General features: G+C 49.5%; 7 protein-coding genes and 1 non-coding gene across 8 annotated transcripts, besides 1 other annotated feature; 3 read left to right on the top strand and 5 right to left on the bottom strand.

The window, feature by feature from the left end:
* Positions 1-1,011: 1,011 nt before the first annotated feature.
* Positions 1,012-3,030, top strand: NFIA_112850 (putative squalene-hopene-cyclase; the record flags this gene model as incomplete). The annotated part of the gene is made up of 1 exon (XM_001262655.1): positions 1,012-3,030. The coding sequence occupies one exon, from the start codon at positions 1,012-1,014 to the stop codon at positions 3,028-3,030; it is 2,019 nt and encodes a 672-aa protein (XP_001262656.1).
* A 122-nt stretch (positions 3,031-3,152) lies between these two features.
* On the top strand, positions 3,153-3,262 carry NFIA_112840. Its single transcript has one exon. It is a non-coding gene; the product is annotated as a tRNA-Leu (tRNA).
* Positions 3,263-4,417: 1,155 nt separating this feature from the next.
* On the bottom strand, positions 4,418-4,898 carry NFIA_112830 (uncharacterized protein; the record flags this gene model as incomplete). The annotated part of the gene is made up of 2 exons (XM_001262654.1): positions 4,418-4,504; positions 4,626-4,898. 2 exons carry the CDS (start codon positions 4,896-4,898, stop codon positions 4,418-4,420), a joined length of 360 nt encoding a protein of 119 aa, XP_001262655.1.
* An 823-nt stretch (positions 4,899-5,721) lies between these two features.
* NFIA_112820 (cytochrome P450) lies at positions 5,722-7,185 on the bottom strand (the record flags this gene model as incomplete). The annotated part of the gene is made up of 4 exons (XM_001262653.1): positions 5,722-5,890; positions 5,942-6,108; positions 6,167-6,481; positions 6,550-7,185. 4 exons carry the CDS (start codon positions 7,183-7,185, stop codon positions 5,722-5,724), a joined length of 1,287 nt encoding a protein of 428 aa, XP_001262654.1.
* Positions 7,186-8,802: 1,617 nt separating this feature from the next.
* NFIA_112810 (uncharacterized protein) lies at positions 8,803-9,438 on the bottom strand (the record flags this gene model as incomplete). Its single annotated transcript, XM_001262652.1, has 1 exon — positions 8,803-9,438. The coding sequence occupies one exon, from the start codon at positions 9,436-9,438 to the stop codon at positions 8,803-8,805; it is 636 nt and encodes a 211-aa protein (XP_001262653.1).
* Positions 8,855-8,878: a microsatellite.
* Positions 9,439-9,929: 491 nt separating the features above from the next.
* NFIA_112800 (putative MFS transporter) lies at positions 9,930-11,363 on the top strand (the record flags this gene model as incomplete). The annotated part of the gene is made up of 5 exons (XM_001262651.1): positions 9,930-10,127; positions 10,247-10,569; positions 10,622-10,884; positions 10,938-11,062; positions 11,124-11,363. The coding sequence occupies 5 exons, from the start codon at positions 9,930-9,932 to the stop codon at positions 11,361-11,363; spliced, it is 1,149 nt and encodes a 382-aa protein (XP_001262652.1).
* Positions 11,364-11,817: 454 nt separating this feature from the next.
* NFIA_112790 (GIG1 family protein) lies at positions 11,818-12,550 on the bottom strand (the record flags this gene model as incomplete). Its single annotated transcript, XM_001262650.1, has 2 exons — positions 11,818-12,356; positions 12,406-12,550. The coding sequence occupies 2 exons, from the start codon at positions 12,548-12,550 to the stop codon at positions 11,818-11,820; spliced, it is 684 nt and encodes a 227-aa protein (XP_001262651.1).
* A 1,448-nt stretch (positions 12,551-13,998) lies between these two features.
* On the bottom strand, positions 13,999-15,771 carry NFIA_112780 (putative FAD binding monooxygenase; the record flags this gene model as incomplete). The annotated part of the gene is made up of 5 exons (XM_001262649.1): positions 13,999-14,019; positions 14,355-14,588; positions 14,648-15,018; positions 15,094-15,365; positions 15,431-15,771. 5 exons carry the CDS (start codon positions 15,769-15,771, stop codon positions 13,999-14,001), a joined length of 1,239 nt encoding a protein of 412 aa, XP_001262650.1.
* Between the last annotated feature and the right edge of the window lie 750 nt (positions 15,772-16,521).

Genomic DNA, 16,521 nt, shown 5'->3' with positions numbered 1-16,521 from the left:
CACTAATGCGAGTTTCTATCCTCTTACAGCAGACTTCCCAGTTCTTGTATGGGAGTTTGGAAGAATCCAACTTGAGCGGTGGCGGTTCATCGGGAAGCGAGTCTTTCTGTTGCTGATTGTGTTGGCTAAAACGCATCAACACAACAGTACTCTCATATATGAGCACAGGACGTTTAGAGGAATTCTACCGTTGGATGGCATGTCACACAAAGTCCCTTGCATGGTCCGGCTAAGAATCTAGACCAAGGTACTGGTAGAGCTGCAGGGCATGATGGAGTCTCCTACCAGTCGCCAGTTGCGTCCTTGCTGTCGAACAAGCTGCATCTCTAGAACGTCAATTGGCCATAGACTGATTCAGCTTGCGTAGCCGACTGTCCGTCAAGGAAACATCCTACATGGGCCCTTCTAGAAACAAGACGTGGTCGATTTCCGGTACTACTACGACGTTCGCCGTCTGGGTGAAGTGATATGACATCGATTAATCAAGCATGATCAACCTCATGGGCCCACCCGAAACCCTACATCTGGACCCGGTAGAAACTTTATTTACAGGAAGAAGTTAACCTACAAAATAAGTTAATGGGGTGGCGTCCATGACAGTCCCATTCCACGGAAGGGGAACATTTTTCCAGGATAACCCCCTTGATCCAGCCCAAAGCGGCCTCAGCCACCATCAAAACACCTGTCATATCCGCAACCAGCGGCTGATCTTAGATCCCAGCCTATAGACGTCAGAGCTCTTTTGGTGAGAGGAGACTGCAACCGAACGGGACTTAATTCCACTGCGCTGATATACGGATCATAGAACTGTAAACCCAAGCTAGAGACACAATGTCTCAGAGAAGACCAAAGTGTAAGCGTAGTCAGGCCTTTGGTATCCAGTATGCAGTTATCAGTGAGGCGGCAGGCAGGCCTGCGAAAGTTTAAGTCTAGTATTCGCATGAGGGTTTAGATATACATTTGCTTGCTGGGTGCTGCTCGCCGGCCTTTCAAACACATATCCGCATAACAATGTCTCGTACAGTGGAGTTGGGGTCGCAGCTCACTGCTCTGGCTGGCTGTCCTCCAGAGCAACATCGCCTGCTGTCAGAGACGAATCAGGTGCTTCGATTGGCCACCCAATATAGCAGAGTCCAGAGGAGACCGGGCGGTAACTGGCGCGGACAAACCAGGATCAACAGCATTGCAACAACCGCAGAGCATATCCTCATGCACCAGGCTCTTGGCAGCAACTTGGATACAGACCGAGATGCGTTCATCTCATGGTTCTATTCTGTCCAGAACTCAGATGGCTCATGGGGCATCAACCCAGGGGACCGTGGCGATCTTTCGGTTACGGTTGAGGCCTATCTTGCTTTGAGAATCTTAGGTGCCCCACGGAATGTGCATCAAATGCGCAGATCTCAATCATTTATCATTGCGGAAGGAAGCATAGCGAAGGTCTGCTTTATTACCCGCATTCATCTTGCAATGTTTGGCTTATATCCCTGGAATGCGGTTCGAAGTCAGCCTCCGGAGTTGATGTTGCTGCCTCAACATATCCTAAGCAGTATATGCTGCTGGCCGGCTATGGATCATACAGTGCTGATCCCTCTCCTCATCCTCTGCCACCATCGTCCAATCTTCCCATTACCCATTCAGGACTGTGCAGCCAACTCATACTTGAATGAACTGCGGTGCAACCCACCAAAACCGCAAGAGAAAGCCTTTTGTGCTTTTCCGCCTCGGACTTGCGGGGACACTGCACCGGCCTCAACCTCCACAGACTTGGTTGTACATTTCTTGAACTTGCTAAAATACATCCTTCCCCTCCGACGCTATGCGCTTGATCGGAGTGTTGCGTTTATCCTTCAGACCGTGCGGGAAACGGGAGGCGTCGGGCACCTGTCGCGGCCGCTGCACATGGCGATACTTGCGTTGAAGCTGGAGGGTTACTCGGTCCAATCTCGTCCTCTGCGCACGGCTCTGGACGATATCGGACACTTTGTGTATGAGGACGAGGATGGAAAGCGGATCTTGAGTGTGAATACAACCTTACGCGACAGCAGTCGGATGATTACGGGGCTCGAAGACGCTGGCATCGCAGTGGATGCCCCATGGTTCAGGAAGTCTGTACAATGGCTGCAGCGTTGTTTGCTTCCAGATGTCAATAATGACGCATCCAAGACTTTCGAAACCCGTGTCTGTCGTGTGGATGATATGGCATCAGCGATTCACGCGGTAATTCGACAGGATCCTCTCATGCTCCGCTCACACCTTGTCGCCAACGCTCTCCAATGGCTTCTGAAGCGACAGAATGCAGATGGTGGGTGGACATCTCTAAGCTGCAGTAATTATCTCACTTCACCGGACAAGCATGTGCGTCAGTCAACGCCAGACGCGACAGGGCATGTCCTCGAGACCTTCGGCTTGCTTCTGACTGTGAGTCGACGGAATACGAAACTGGTTGCGCAAGGGACATTGATCGATCATGTCGCGTCAGCTTCTCGAAGGGCAATACACTACCTGTCTGTCACCCAACAACCCTGCGGTGCCTGGTTTGGGTGCTGCACCAGGTATCACATCTACGCGACAAGCGCTGTCCTCCGCGCATTGGCCTATTTCATCGGGGTCAAAGAGCGCAACAGATGGACTGAGAGAGATGACAGTATCAATGACGACGTGTCCCAAGCTATCCACTGGCTTGAGAGCCTCCGCAATCAAGATGGAGGCTGGGGTGACATTTGCTGGAGAGAGAAAGGTGGGACGTCCACAGCGTCACAGACGGCTTTGACGCTCCTGGCGCTACTCCCTTACCTGTCACCCATGAATAGCATACTCAGAGATGGCGTGGAGTATTTGCTACGAACGCAGACCAAGGCGCTTGTTGGAGGGGCAACATGGACGGAGGATCAGTCAATGACGGCTTGTTCTCCGGCCTGCACATATATCAGCTCCTCCTATAGCTCGCATTATTTCGCCATGATGGCCATTGGCAGGTATGCGCAATCACTGAGGGGGTATGAATATGCTGGGGAACCTTGCTTTTGAAACTGGCCGAAATGCTGAAAATCACTATTCTATCTGATAGCCTATTTCATGAGATGAGCCTGTACTATCTAACGATAACTCATACCGATTATAACACAATAATCTCACACTAAAATAGATAAGGCAAGGTGTCCGAGTGGTCTAAGGAGCACGGTTCAGGAACTGGACCTATAAACTGTTAATCAGTTTCCGTGTCTCGAAAGGGGCGTGGGTTCGAATCCCACCCTTGTCATCCTTTTCTTTTAGTTTTTTTATTCTTTTTAGCTCGTCCAGGACCACTACCATGGACCTTGGCGGCAAAAGTGGATCGACCTGGACAGACAGTTGGTTGTTAGAGTCATGGACCCAGTCCAGTCAACGATGAGGCCTGGTTTTACTTCGGGCAGCGTAGCAGAGAATTCCTTGATACTGACCACCGGCAGCGAGGTAAATTTTCCTGATTCAATCAAATGCGTGGCCATTGTAACAGTACCCTGGAACATCGATATCCAGGCAGATATACTCTTGGGAAGAAGCGAGCGTCTTTGGGACATTTGCGTGGTCATAGTTCATCTGGAGCTCATACAGGCCGCTGGAATCAGACGGGACGAGCTTGACAGTGGCACCTTCTAGCTGAACAAACAGAATGGTAGATAGCCTGCCGACAGGATTTCGTGCCGTGCGTTCAACTCGGGCGCGTCAGAGCTCCTAACCTTCTACCCTATAAACAAGAATGTTACCTAGAAGCTGTATTATGCTTTTAGCTGCAACCCATGAAGATTGGCTGTGCAGGAACCACATTTTCAGGCTTGCCGTCGCAATCCAGTTGAAAGTCTCAGCAGCTGAAGCAATGCGACACCACTGTTATCACGGTTGTACATGAGTTTCCGCTCGGAAATATTCAATGGCCGATCCAACACTTTCAGCCAGACTTAATGGTTTTTTTTCTCACTCTTCTTATTTCCCAGGTCGTTTTGCGGACGACAACAGGAGATGCTGAAGGCTCCACACAGGATTGCCAGATGGTCCGGTTACCAGGGGAACACCCTTAACGCTCACCAGCTGTCCAGCTTCCCCCCCCCTTCATTTGGTCTTATCTCTGATCCAGTCTTTCTCCGCCGCTGGTCATTCCCCTCAGACTGTTGGATATGCCAGAGAAGGATTCCATAGGCACTGTCAAGCAGAAAGAAGATCACTCCACCCCACCATGCTAACGGACTGTGCCATATAACATGCCCATGGCGAAACCGCAAAGTATAATATAGTACAGCATGAATAGTGCCCACAAAGCGACTGAGCCTGTCAACCAGTAAAGGGATTAATTAGTTAAGAACCTAGTTGAAAGATCACTTGCGTTCCCCGACATACCAAATGAAAAAGGATGCCCCCCGGCTGCTTCCTCGGACAATCAGTTGGCACAGGGAACCAGCACCAAGGAGTAATTGGCAGAGACAACCAGCCCATGCTGATGCATCATCTGGTCCAAATTGGGCGACTAACGCCAAATGTACCGTTATCCAACCAAGAATACTAATAGCGAATATCCAGAGAATATTCTGCTGGACTAGCGGCGCGTGTTTCCACTCATTAGGCATGAACTTTATAGTTGTGAAAACCATCATGACACTGCCAGCCAACCAGCTTGCAAAGAAATACTGCAGAATGGGGTCCTCCGTCGGGGGGCAAATCACAGAGAAGACGAACTCATGGGCGAGATCGCAGCAAAGTGGCATCAATGGCATGCAGTAGGAACGGTCCTGGAACGACTTGCGGATCATTGCAGCGTAACTAACAAGCCAGCATAGACACATGCCGACGCTCGTTACAGTAAGTGCAGTAGGGTTCTCGAGATACCCCAGAGTCGCCTGCAGCCCCTCGACGTGGGCCATTCTTAGCAGCGGTAGTGTCAGGAGGAACTGTCACTGTAGGCTTCTTCAGACTAGAAATGCACGGGTCTGGGTAGTTGAAGTCTTGAGTAGACTGTATATGCGGTGGTACTCTTATTTAATAAAGCTCGGTTGACGTTGTTGGACCCTAACAAAAGAAATGAATTCATCGGCTGGAAGGGACTCAGGGTGTAGATATGATGACTAGCTTATTGCGTGTCAACCCAGAAAATTACTTGTATCATGCCTGAATTTGTGTCCGGGGACACATTTTTAGTGGGATGGCAAGGTTCACATATTGCGAAGGCGTGGATACAACTGTAGGATCCTCTTCAGTGTTACATCATTGATTATGTTGTTACAACGTGTCGGCGACTGTCCACAATGCTGTCCAAGTACGTACTTGATTTGGTCCGTCCTGTGCGGAACTTGGGACTGGATGATCCCTTGGTTCCGCTAGAGTAGTATTCTGCCGCAATCAATCAGTTCCTCAAGATAACTTTTGTGCCTAAATACTAGGCTATCTAGTGATGTCAAAAATTCTAGAGAAATCCTTAAAATTAGTGGTTACTAATAACTGGTGGTTTTCACCGAATCCTACAAAGTTCCAGGGTAGGAAAACCCTCTGAGTTCAGTGAGGGCTGGATTAGGGAGCAGTCCAGGTATATATAGTAATATCCTCAAAATTGTGGAGATGACCATGCTAATTTACATCACCAGAAAGACTGGCTGTGTTAGATGAGGATAATACTCCAAAAGAAGAAGTCCGATATTAGAAATGTAGATTACTACTGAAAATGGTCAAATATAGACTCATTATACCTAATTACGGCTCTGACTTCCTTGCAACTGGCTTCAGGTAGACTTTAAGTGGAGGCTTCTGCCAGAGGGTAAAATTTTTCTGCTGGATCCAGTCACGACAGTCAGGATCAATCTTCATGTCAAAGTTAAAAATGATAAGGGCGAGGATTAAACGCATTTCGGCGTATGCAAGGCTAAATATGGAGTCAATAAGCTTCCCCGATATATCATCTAACTTGACTTACTTCCGTCCAAGGCAGTTTCGTGGGCCAACACTGAATGGTTGCAGCGCATCTCGTCGATCATTCGCAAACCTAGAATCACCAAGAAAGCGCTCAGGGTGGAAATCCATAGGCTCAGCGAAGTATTCCTTGCGGTGGTAGAGCGCCCACTGGGGGATAGCCACATATGTCTGTAGATGTAGTTAATGATATTGCTCATTACTCGTTAATATATCAATGTCCTCTGACCTGTTCTGGAATATACTGCCCCAGAATCTGGGCTCCTCCCTTAGGAACGACACGCGGCAGACCGTTCGCCACTGGTGGATACATGCGCAAAGCTTCATTCAGGCAAGCCAGCATGTATGAGAGTTGGCTGGCACTGACAAAGTTGATTTCTTTCTCGCTGCTGAAAGTTGAGCGCACCTCATCAACTAGCTGCTGATAGGCCACCGAATTCTGGAGCAGTAAATAGATAACTCCGCTGAGGAGGGATGCAGTCGTCTCTGAACCTGCGAGGATGAGGACTTGAGCATTGGTAATAAGCTCGTCAATGCTCAGGTTCTGTAAATTCGACAGTGAACGGTTGTTAGTGCTAATGTGTCCCTAGATCAAAGGGCCAAACTACTAACAAATTCGTCTTTCTTCTTGAGCAATCCTTCCATCAGATCCACCCGGTTTCCAGTGACAGCCATGCGCCGCCGCATTTTGGCTTCTGTATGCCGTTGTTGTCTCTTGAAAGTTTCTTGCAGATCCTTAGGGACCATGTCTAGGACAATTCGTTTCAACCATGGAAAGAACGAGAGAGCTTGCACCACAGCTAGGGGGCGAGAGGATTCAAAAACACTTCTGATCCACCCATGATACTTAGAAGACTTCAGGCATTCAAAAGGTTCCCCAAAGGCCAGGTCACCAATTATATCAAACGTAGTGTAGTTGAACCAGTCTGAGATGACAACGGGCTGACCGTCATTGCTCTTTTCCCGCAGTCTTTGCAGCAGGAGGTCCACATAACCCCGGATGATCGGCTCCTGGTCTCGCATAGATTTCTCTGAGAATCCAGCCGCCATTTGTCGCCGCAGCCGGCTGTGCCGCTCGTGGCTTTCGTCCACAATGGATCGTGGAGTCACCTCTAGAGGCCGGTAGAACCATCGTGCTTTATCCATCGCCTTCCCGGTTTTCTTGTGGATGTCCGACCAGGCATCTGGGTGAGCGAAAAAGAGCTCATCAGGGGCGACTCGTACAATATCTCCGTAGCGTTGATGCATTTCGAGTGCATCTATGGTAAGCGTCCCTTTGATCAACCCATAGAAATATGGCAGTCGCGACGCCCTGTGTAATAGTGGGCCAGGGAAGCGACTTAAGGGATGAAAGAACACATTATAGACGGCGTGGGTAATTACATAGCAGACCACCTGTCCCTTGTCAGAACTTACACCCATCAACAGCCAGAAATGAGGAGATTGGAGTCAATACCAGGGAAATGCCAACGGTAATTCCACCCCTTCCACACAGGTACACATATAACTCATGCACATTCATCTTTAATCAGTGCTTGGAGAGAAACGATGAAACTCAATGCTTATCCCAAGCAAACAGTAAACCCGAGGATTTTATATCATGTATCATAAAGCGGAGGGTGGTGCAACTGATACAGGTGTTGCGTCATAATCCAGCACCCTTCAGAGTGTTACGTGGATAGAATGGCATAATAAGATCTTACTGCAAACAGCCTGTTCCCACAGTTTTCAGGTCTATTCCCCGGTGCCGCTAGCCTATGCACAAATGAGCACCCATATTCTGTTTAAGGTTCGCAGAATCATTGAGGGCACGCGGATATCAGACCGTGTGGAATGAGCATATCACCTCACTTTTAACTGCGATGATCTATTGTCCAGCCTAAACTCACAGGATGCCTGTAAAGGGTAGCCTTCCAGCTAAGGATATTAGGAATTGTATTAATTTGTACGTCTTGAATCCATTACAGTCACTGCTCGCTCTGCGTTGCCATTCCTTGACTTTTTCCTCCCGAGTACCGGTATACGTCATCTATCTTGGTATCACTGGCGGTGGCGCGAAGGTACAATCTTAATCAATAAATAGTGTTGCTATTAGACCCATGGTTTGATTTTGCTGATCAAGTGTATGATCAGGACTTAGGGTTGAATCCGGTCCCAAGGCGCCGATTGCTTTGGCCAATGATTCTACGGTTCAGTAATCCGACGTAGTGGACCTCCGAGCTAGATCAGGGTTCACATCGTCACTGCTGGAGCGTAATGCTTCCTGCAAGGCTGGGGAAAACAAGACAGGCTTGACCATGTTGTCCTTGCAGTAGTCTATGCTCGTACTGTAACCATGCTGCTCCGCCGTAATCTCCTGTCTTTCAATAGATGCTGGGATACCACCGTGACGACGTGTGGGAGCGAATTTAAATCTCTACTGCCGTCTAAAGCTGGCAGGTAAGCTTCTGCGCAGGAAGACATGTGATGGGAATGGTATGCAGTTTGGGCCCGGAGAAGACGAGCAAACTTCTTCTTCCAGGAGTATCTGTTCCACTGGGATTTGGCATCACGGTCACCAGAGAGTGTGACACTGGAAGATGACTTTACTGCTGCCACGCTGATTTTGCCATCAAGTTCTGGTTGTTGGCAGAGAACGATGGCCTCCTCCCGAGAGATCCCAGCCGCCAGCATTGCTCCCTCACCTGCCAGTCTCGCAACATGGCCGCGCAGGTAGGCGACTCGGATGGCGTGAGACGATGACAAAACCCCGGTAGCGTACAGTTTCACCAGATAAATTACTGAACGACTACAGTAGCGGAGATACCTAAAGCAGAAGAAAAATTGACAAGGATGATTTAAGCGCCGTGCTGTGACAACGCGGCCTCATGCAGCTTGGAGTGAGTCTGAGTGCAGCCAGCTCTTCTTGAAGGGAAAAGCTTGGTCGGAGCTTGGTCGGAGCGCAACAGGGAGCTCAGTGAGTGATCTTCCCGCTACGTCCAACCAGATCGTGGCCTCTGGGCAGTGAGTAATAAGGTCCAAACCCATCTGCGGCCACTGTGCGCCTTGGCCTGTAGAAACCCCCAAGATGCGCTTCGTCCCATCGGTAGGTAGCAGGGAGCTTACGATGGACGACGGATTTTTGGTCTTGAGGAGGGCCAGCTCTTCGCGGATTCTAGTAATTAGGAGATCTATTGTAGTTGCCAATATGGCGATACGGTGCGTCAAGAATGAAGGTCGCTGTAGTAACGTCCATGCCGTATCCACCAGGTCGACATTGGGATTGTCCTCGAGATATTGACTGTACTGTTCTAGAATGGCAGCAAGCGCTCGCACAGAAGATGCAGAGAAGACAAATGGCAGCATGACAGGGATTGGAGATTTAGGCGACAGTTCAACGGGCTTGTCTGCGGCAGTTATCCCTTCCTCATAGCTCTCAAGAATCGCATGCGCATTAGTGCCCCCAAAGCCAAATGAGTTGACAGACACGCAGCGTGGGACCCCGGCTTCAGAGCTGGCCATGGCATAGCCTTGACTGGAAGCTTTAGACTGGCAGAAAATGGCTCAAGCTGGTCGAACAGGAGGTCGGATGGGATAACTCCATGCTGAATGCACAATGAAGCCTTGACAATACCTCTAAGCCAGCTGTGCCTCAGCATGTTCAATCACTGTCTTTATTAATCCTACAATTTTCGCACTCCAGAAACTTGGGTAGATGCAGCTGTCAACCTCGAAGAAGGCGTTAAGAGGGACTGTGGATTGGATGTCAGAAAGAAGGCAGTGAATCAGCTTTCTATCTACGACCATAGTCTAGAGGCTAGAGACTTGGCTGTCCATAGATTTGCTATGATTCGGTCTCAGTGGGTCAGCCTCCAAGAAGAAAGAGCAAGTTCTTGACTCATCAAGTGGGGAAAGATGCACATGGCAATATTTATTGACTCATGGCAGCACTAATATCTCGTATTCTTCTTGTCTCCTGTCTCCTTCTGTTTCTCTCTTCTGGGGTAGCAAATATGTCGACGACAACAGTTGAGCTTGCTTCACAAGGACAACAAGAGTCACAGAGCTCAGTCCACACATTTGGTCCGATTGCTGACGATGCGATTGTTCAAGCAAAGCAAAAATGGAATGACCCTCCCATCAACAAATGGCGCCTTTTAGCTACATTCGCCAGTTTCGCCGTTGTAGGAGCGAGCGACGGCGTCTACGGAGTGAGCTCTCCTTGTACAGACACATGGTACAGACTAATGATTTTTCTCCCAGGCACTCGTCCCATATGTATGCATAGAACTACAGCAGTCCTCATCACCGAGAAACTAACGCCGAGTAGCTTCGCGAAGACTATAAACTGTCTACGACCGTGGTCTCTTTAATCTTCGTGACCCCGTTTGCCGGATACACGATTGCCACGCTTGTCGTCAACAAGATTCATATGACATTTGGACAACGAGGGATTGCGATCATCGGTCCGCTATGCCACATCGTTCCGTTCGTGATCATGGCCATCCACCCGCCCTGGCCGGCAATGTTGGCCGTCTACGTGATTGTTGGCTTGGGCAATGGCCTCATCGACGCTGCATGGAACTCCTGGATCGCCGATATGGCTAATGCAAACACAATGATGGGGCTCCTCGGGGCGTCTTATGGTGTCGGGTACGTGGATCATGTACGATGACCGTTACAGCAATACTGACGGCCGATGTAGGGCAACACTGAGCCCAACAATCGCGACGCAGATGATCAAGTCGGGCCTGCGCTGGAACTATTTCTACTACACTCTGCTTGGGGGCTCCGTTCTAGAACTGCTGACCAGCGTGGCTACGTTCTGGAAAGAAAATGCAGTTAGCTACAGAGCCAAAAACCGCAGGAGCCCCGATAGCAGCGGTGGGAGCAGAACCACGGAGGCGATGAAAAGTCCCATTACCTGGCTGATAGCCATCTGGCTGTTTGTGTACATGGGTGTCGAAGGTGCGTTGTCTAACCTTTCCTTGAGCAAATAACCTGATCGCTAAATCTGACAGTGTCCGTGGGTGGCTGGGTCGTCGATTTCATGGTTCAGGCCCGTAACGGAGAGCCATTCGAATCTGGTCTGGTTCCAACTGGCTTCTGGGCTGGCGTCACTATCGGGCGTCTGGTTCTGGGCTTTGTGAACGACTGGTTGGGCATGTATCCTCTCTACGCAGCCCTAGCGATTCAATGCTGACTAGAATGAAGGAGAGCGGACTGCGATCACTATTTACCTTGCTATTTCAATTGCCCTGGAGCTTGTCTTTTGGCTGGTCCCAAAGTTTGTCGTCTCTGCCGTTGCTGTCTCGCTGCTTGGCTTCTTTACCGGCCCTCTCTTTCCCGCAGCAATTGTAGTGGCGGCCAAGCTGCTTCCGAAGCATCTGCATACCCCGGGCATTGGACTCGCGTCATCATTGGCAGGCGGCGGTGCTGCAATGTAAGTTTGCCTCCTTGGTGACGATGCTTATGAAATCCTACTTGAGTATTACGCTAACCTGTGTATTCCCATTGGGCGTAGACTGCCCTTTGCTGCTGGTGCTATATCCGGGGCGCGCGGTGTGCAAAGCCTGCAACCTTTCATTCTCTCATTGTTGGTCCTCTTGATTATTATCTGGGTGTTGCTTCCCCGAAACAAGGATCGTTCTCACAGCGCTTGACGCAGTATTATAACCAGTGTCTAAGGTACATGGTGAACACATATGGAGGGAAAGGGATGGCATTGAACCACGCACTATGAGCGACTAGCAAAGGCTGGAGAGAAAAAGCATTATTACAGATAGTTGAGCAGAAGCAAACGTTAACAAGGCGGTAGCGAAAGGGGTCTCCTCTCCTAATTCAATCTAATCTGCCTAGACTGTGGATTTTATATAGACCTGATGATACGGAACTGGTAAACTACTCAGACACATCACAAATCATCAGCATATGATCTGCTCCAATCCACTCCCTCAAAGCCTCCTCGCTTGCGTCCCTCACCATAACATGGAAATGCTCCAGGGCCGACACGCTCTGCAACGCAGCCCAATTCTTAAACCACAAAACGCGGTCCTCAGGCGCATCCACACGGGCTTCTCTCGCCAACCGTTGCACAAAAGTAGCCGACACGAACGTCTCAATGCGTGCACGCGATTCTGTGGTCAGATTTCCATCCTCCTGCACAGGAAACGGTGTCTTCAGCCAGACGACCAGGTGCCAGATGCCCGGTGCGACTCCGTAGGGCCAGTCGTTGAAGCGGATGCAATAGTCGGATGGACTTGCAAAGGGGATCGGATTCTTAAAAACGACTTGTTTGGACTCTTGCTGGTCCCAGCGGAGTCGCTCCTGACAGATGTAGTTGAGGATGCCGCCGTACTGCTTTTTAATACCCTTAGACCATTGGATGTAGCGTCTGAGGTGAGAGGGGAGGCGCTTGAAGAGTTCGAGTCTATTTTCCTCTGCGTCGCGATTCAGCGTCATATTCCGCGAAAGGGTGGCTGTACATACGGATTATCCATTTGAGCTCGTCCCAGGAGTGTGACTCATATTCCTCGTCGGTCTGACGAAGGAGCATGCGGTCTACCTCAGTGAGGTTCCAGTCGGGGATCTCTTGATCTTTTTCCGTGTTTGGAATTTCTGTTGCAGAGCCCATGTTGTGCTAGAGAGACAGCGAGTAGTTCTTCGCTGTGAGGGAGGCAAAAGGAGGGATGGATCAGTTAAATATATTAGGCAGACGGAAAGTCGGTCTCTTAACATCCTTGTCCGAATTACTAAACAAACTCGAATGTGTCACAGCTTTGTGCTTCACCATTCTCCTTGGCATGCAGCATCCTGGCAGGGATGTTCCAATCAGAATCAATTGGTAACAGTAGGCAGTAGTGAGTCCCTCCATACAAGTCAACAACAGAGTGAGGCCCTAGAGCTTTCTCATGCATCGCAGCTCTTGCCGTATATGGTTTGACCATGCGCGAAAGTCTGCCACTGGCTCCGCTGCGATCGTTCTACTCGCACACAGATGTCGAGGTGCAATATGTTCTCCGTCGATGTTGGCTTCCTTCGAAAAAGACAAGGATTGCAATGGTGTTGGAAATAAACAGGGAGAGCAAGATTCACGGCACAAAAGGTAATGCAACTGGCCATACTTGAGCATTTCTTGGTGACAGCAAAGAGGGCAGCCGAGAAGGAATACTGCTAGTGGATGAAGGCAATAGAAGGCTTTAAACACCGCTGTTAGTAAGAATGAAAAAAAATCATGAATGCTTCAATGTCTTTAATAGTTGCTGTTCACCGTTCGCTGCCTCTTATCCTTTCTGTCTTCCACCGAGACAGAACGGCAAGCGACTACCGGGATACTGGCCGTATGATCGGGAATAAATAGGAAAGAGGACAGAGAAGGGTTTTTGCAGTGCCTCAAAGCCATCGGCGTCACACAGCGCAGCATACGGATAGTCCGCACCGGAAAGAAGTACTATCTTACCATCGATCAAACGACCATGGTCCCGAGTGAGCCCTTCCGCCGAGACTCTGTACGTGCGGACGACGAAGGCAGGACGACCGACATTTCTTTATATTGCAGATTGTGCATATGATACTGGCCTTCCATGCTCTCTGTACGCACTTTTTCTCCATCGTCAAGGCAGCCTGAATCGACCACGGTAATCACCGCCATGGGCAAGGGACCGCAGGACGGCAGGCCCAATATAGAATCGCGTGCCCAAAGGAACTGTGAGCGAGTGACGACGCGGTGTATCAGTCGCTACGAGGAGATATCTGCCACTGTTAGTACTACTGAATTGACTGCACCAAATTGTTCCTCGAATGAGTTAACTCAGCTTGTGAACGTGATTGGCATGGGACACACTGGAAGACTCAACCGGAAGCAGTATACAGAATCAACCTATATTCTATTCAATAAGGTTAAGGTCTATCTACCAGTCCTTCACTTTTCGACTGTCAAAATGTGGACGTTCTGGTTGGCGGGAAAAAGTAAGGTTACATATAACCATAACGTGGTTTGCCAGCAATGTAACTCGACCTTTCCGGCCTGAGCCTCCGGGACAGCGCTCCACTAGGTCCTCCTCAACATTTCTTGGCCTTGAATTAGACTAGGACTAGGAGGGACTATTGGCAAACAGAGAGATAGTGCCGTCGAGGCAGGTAGCGTTGCTGTGTCATCGGATTCTGTCCATGAGGAAGCCGCCAAGAACCGACATCCAGTATATGTAATATCCAACAGATTTCAGGTTGATTGACGCCACTGATATCAGTACCAAAAATGCAAGCGCAACTCCAGTCCATCTCGGAAAGAGCGTTTCTTCCCGTTTTTGCAGTGTCCAGCCGGGACCTGAGCGGGTGGGTAATGGGATGAAGTCCAACACTGTCGCTCCCTCTAAAATCCTCAGTACTCTCTTCGCGGGTTTGTCTCCAGCGTATGGAACGAAATACCGCAAGAGTACCCTGTACACCAGATTTGCTCGTGTCTGCAAGCGCGCGGTGATCCACGACACGTTGTAGATTTTGGATATGCGTTTAACTTGGATGTTGCTGAATTCGGACAGGACCTGCTCAATCTCGTCATCACATAGCTTGTGTCCTGGATGTTTAACCCTCAGAGCATCGTGTAGCTTGTTGGTCAGGGCAGCAGCGTCTTCAATAGCACAGTTGGCCCCTTGTCCGAGATTCGGCGTCATCTAAAGCAGCAGATTGTCAGACCCGAGGGTAGTCGAACCCACTTCCGTCAGCAACATACCTTGTGCATGCTATCGCCAATACAGACAATGCGGCCGCAACTCCAATTTTGAAATATATTTTCCTCCAGTGCCGTCATGGCGACGGTCTCGCGATTCTGCCACACCTGCTCGAACTTGATGTCCTTCCATATGTATTTGTCCGTCAATCGCTCACCCCAGGCTGCGGCGTCTTTGACAGAGAACCGCGGTGCGCTACCGTATTGGTATTTTTGGTCTAATTTGACAATGATGAACCAGGACAATCGTCCATTGACTCCCGGGACGAGGATGAATGCTGTCCCGTTGTCTACCCTTGAATGTAGGTGTCGCTCGTCCAGTCCTGGAACCGTAGAGGAGGCACCGAAAATACAGGCATACTCGATACTCATTCCTATCAGCCATGATCACAGTCAGTCAGTCTGAGTCGCCGATCCGGATAAATATACACAGTTGGAGGAATCCTTACCTCTTATCTCGCTTTCACTGAACAGACCAGGCCGTCGCACTTTTGCTGCGCGCCACATCTGAGTTCGAACACGGCTGTGGACTCCGTCGGCACCTACGACCAGGTCACCCTCGTAGGTGCTTCCATCTGCAGTGTACACCAGCACACGGCTGTCTTGTTGGTCAACCCGTATGACACTTTTGCCCACGTAGATGTCGGATCTCTTGGGAAACAACCGATACAGAACTTGGAGTAATTGTTGACGGTCCAGACACGCCATTGGGAACCCGAAGCTGTGGAGACCAGGGGCTGATCAGACAGGACGACGACACAAGGCAAGGCGAGATTGGCAACCTACAGCTCATTCATAGTCCTGGGATACGCATCGCTAAATTGGAACCCGTCTGGGAAATACATATTCAAGACGTGCTTTGGCTTGACCAGCTTCTCGACCGCGTCGTAGAGCCCCAGTTGTTCCAGGATTCGCGCCCCGTTTGGCAGGATGGCAACAGATGCTCCTTCCAGGGGGGCAATTTTAGGTCGCTTTTCGAGGACAATGCAGGGGATCTCGGCCCTGTGCAGGCAGTGCGCGAGAGTAAGGCCGGCAATTGATCCCCCGACAATTATGACCTTGAAAGGGGGATCCATTCTCTGGAGTCCGATGAGGCCAGTAAGGGTTACTCGGACGAATATTCCCATGAGATCTCATGGAAAGCTTCGAATAATAACATAACGAATAGACTTTGAAAGCGACAATCCGAACCAACTTTGTGTAGCAACTTTGTACACGGTATAAGTGGACCTTGTCTCAGTCGATTTGCATGCGCAATAATGACGTTCATTACCAGAGGGGGCCATTCTGAGACTAGAATCCTAGGACTTGGGATTCATCTGCATTGACGAGTCCAGCTTGGGAGAACAACGCCAGATGCCGCAGTTATTCAGATTTGTGAGTGTTCTCGGTGGGAGATTGAGGCTGGACTGGTTCAGTAGTGACTGTATATACATGGATATCTCAGGAAAACATATAATTGCAGTAGTGAAACCGTCCAACTAGAGGAAATGATATCTCACTGGCTAGATGACCTAAAAGAGACTTGCATTTATCCGTTCTGAGCGATCTAAACCTATTACTGGATCATCCGTTTCTCGCGGCCCGCTGGAACTCGTCCCGATCCGGCAGCTCACTAGTAGTACTATGACTTTCTGCGATCTGGCCTGTATATTTAAACTAATTAAATATCCAGTCGTTACTGAGTTATTAAGCACTAACTAGATACCTATGTTGATTACACCCTGAAGATCCTCAGGCTTGTGGAATGCGACATGGTTACATCGGCAGCTGTCAGATGCCCGGACCCATGCTAAAACCCATTGATACTGGACTCGAAGGGATTTTTGGCTCTTTATCATATTTTTGGGTAAGGTCTAGACCGCTGTCATACGTCC

This window comes from Aspergillus fischeri, genomic scaffold, assembly GCF_000149645.3.
Source record: "Aspergillus fischeri NRRL 181 1099437636259 genomic scaffold, whole genome shotgun sequence".
NCBI lineage: Eukaryota > Fungi > Ascomycota > Eurotiomycetes > Eurotiales > Aspergillaceae > Aspergillus > Aspergillus fischeri.
Note: the sequence above shows the minus strand (reverse complement) of the source record. Positions and strands in the feature narration are given on the sequence as shown.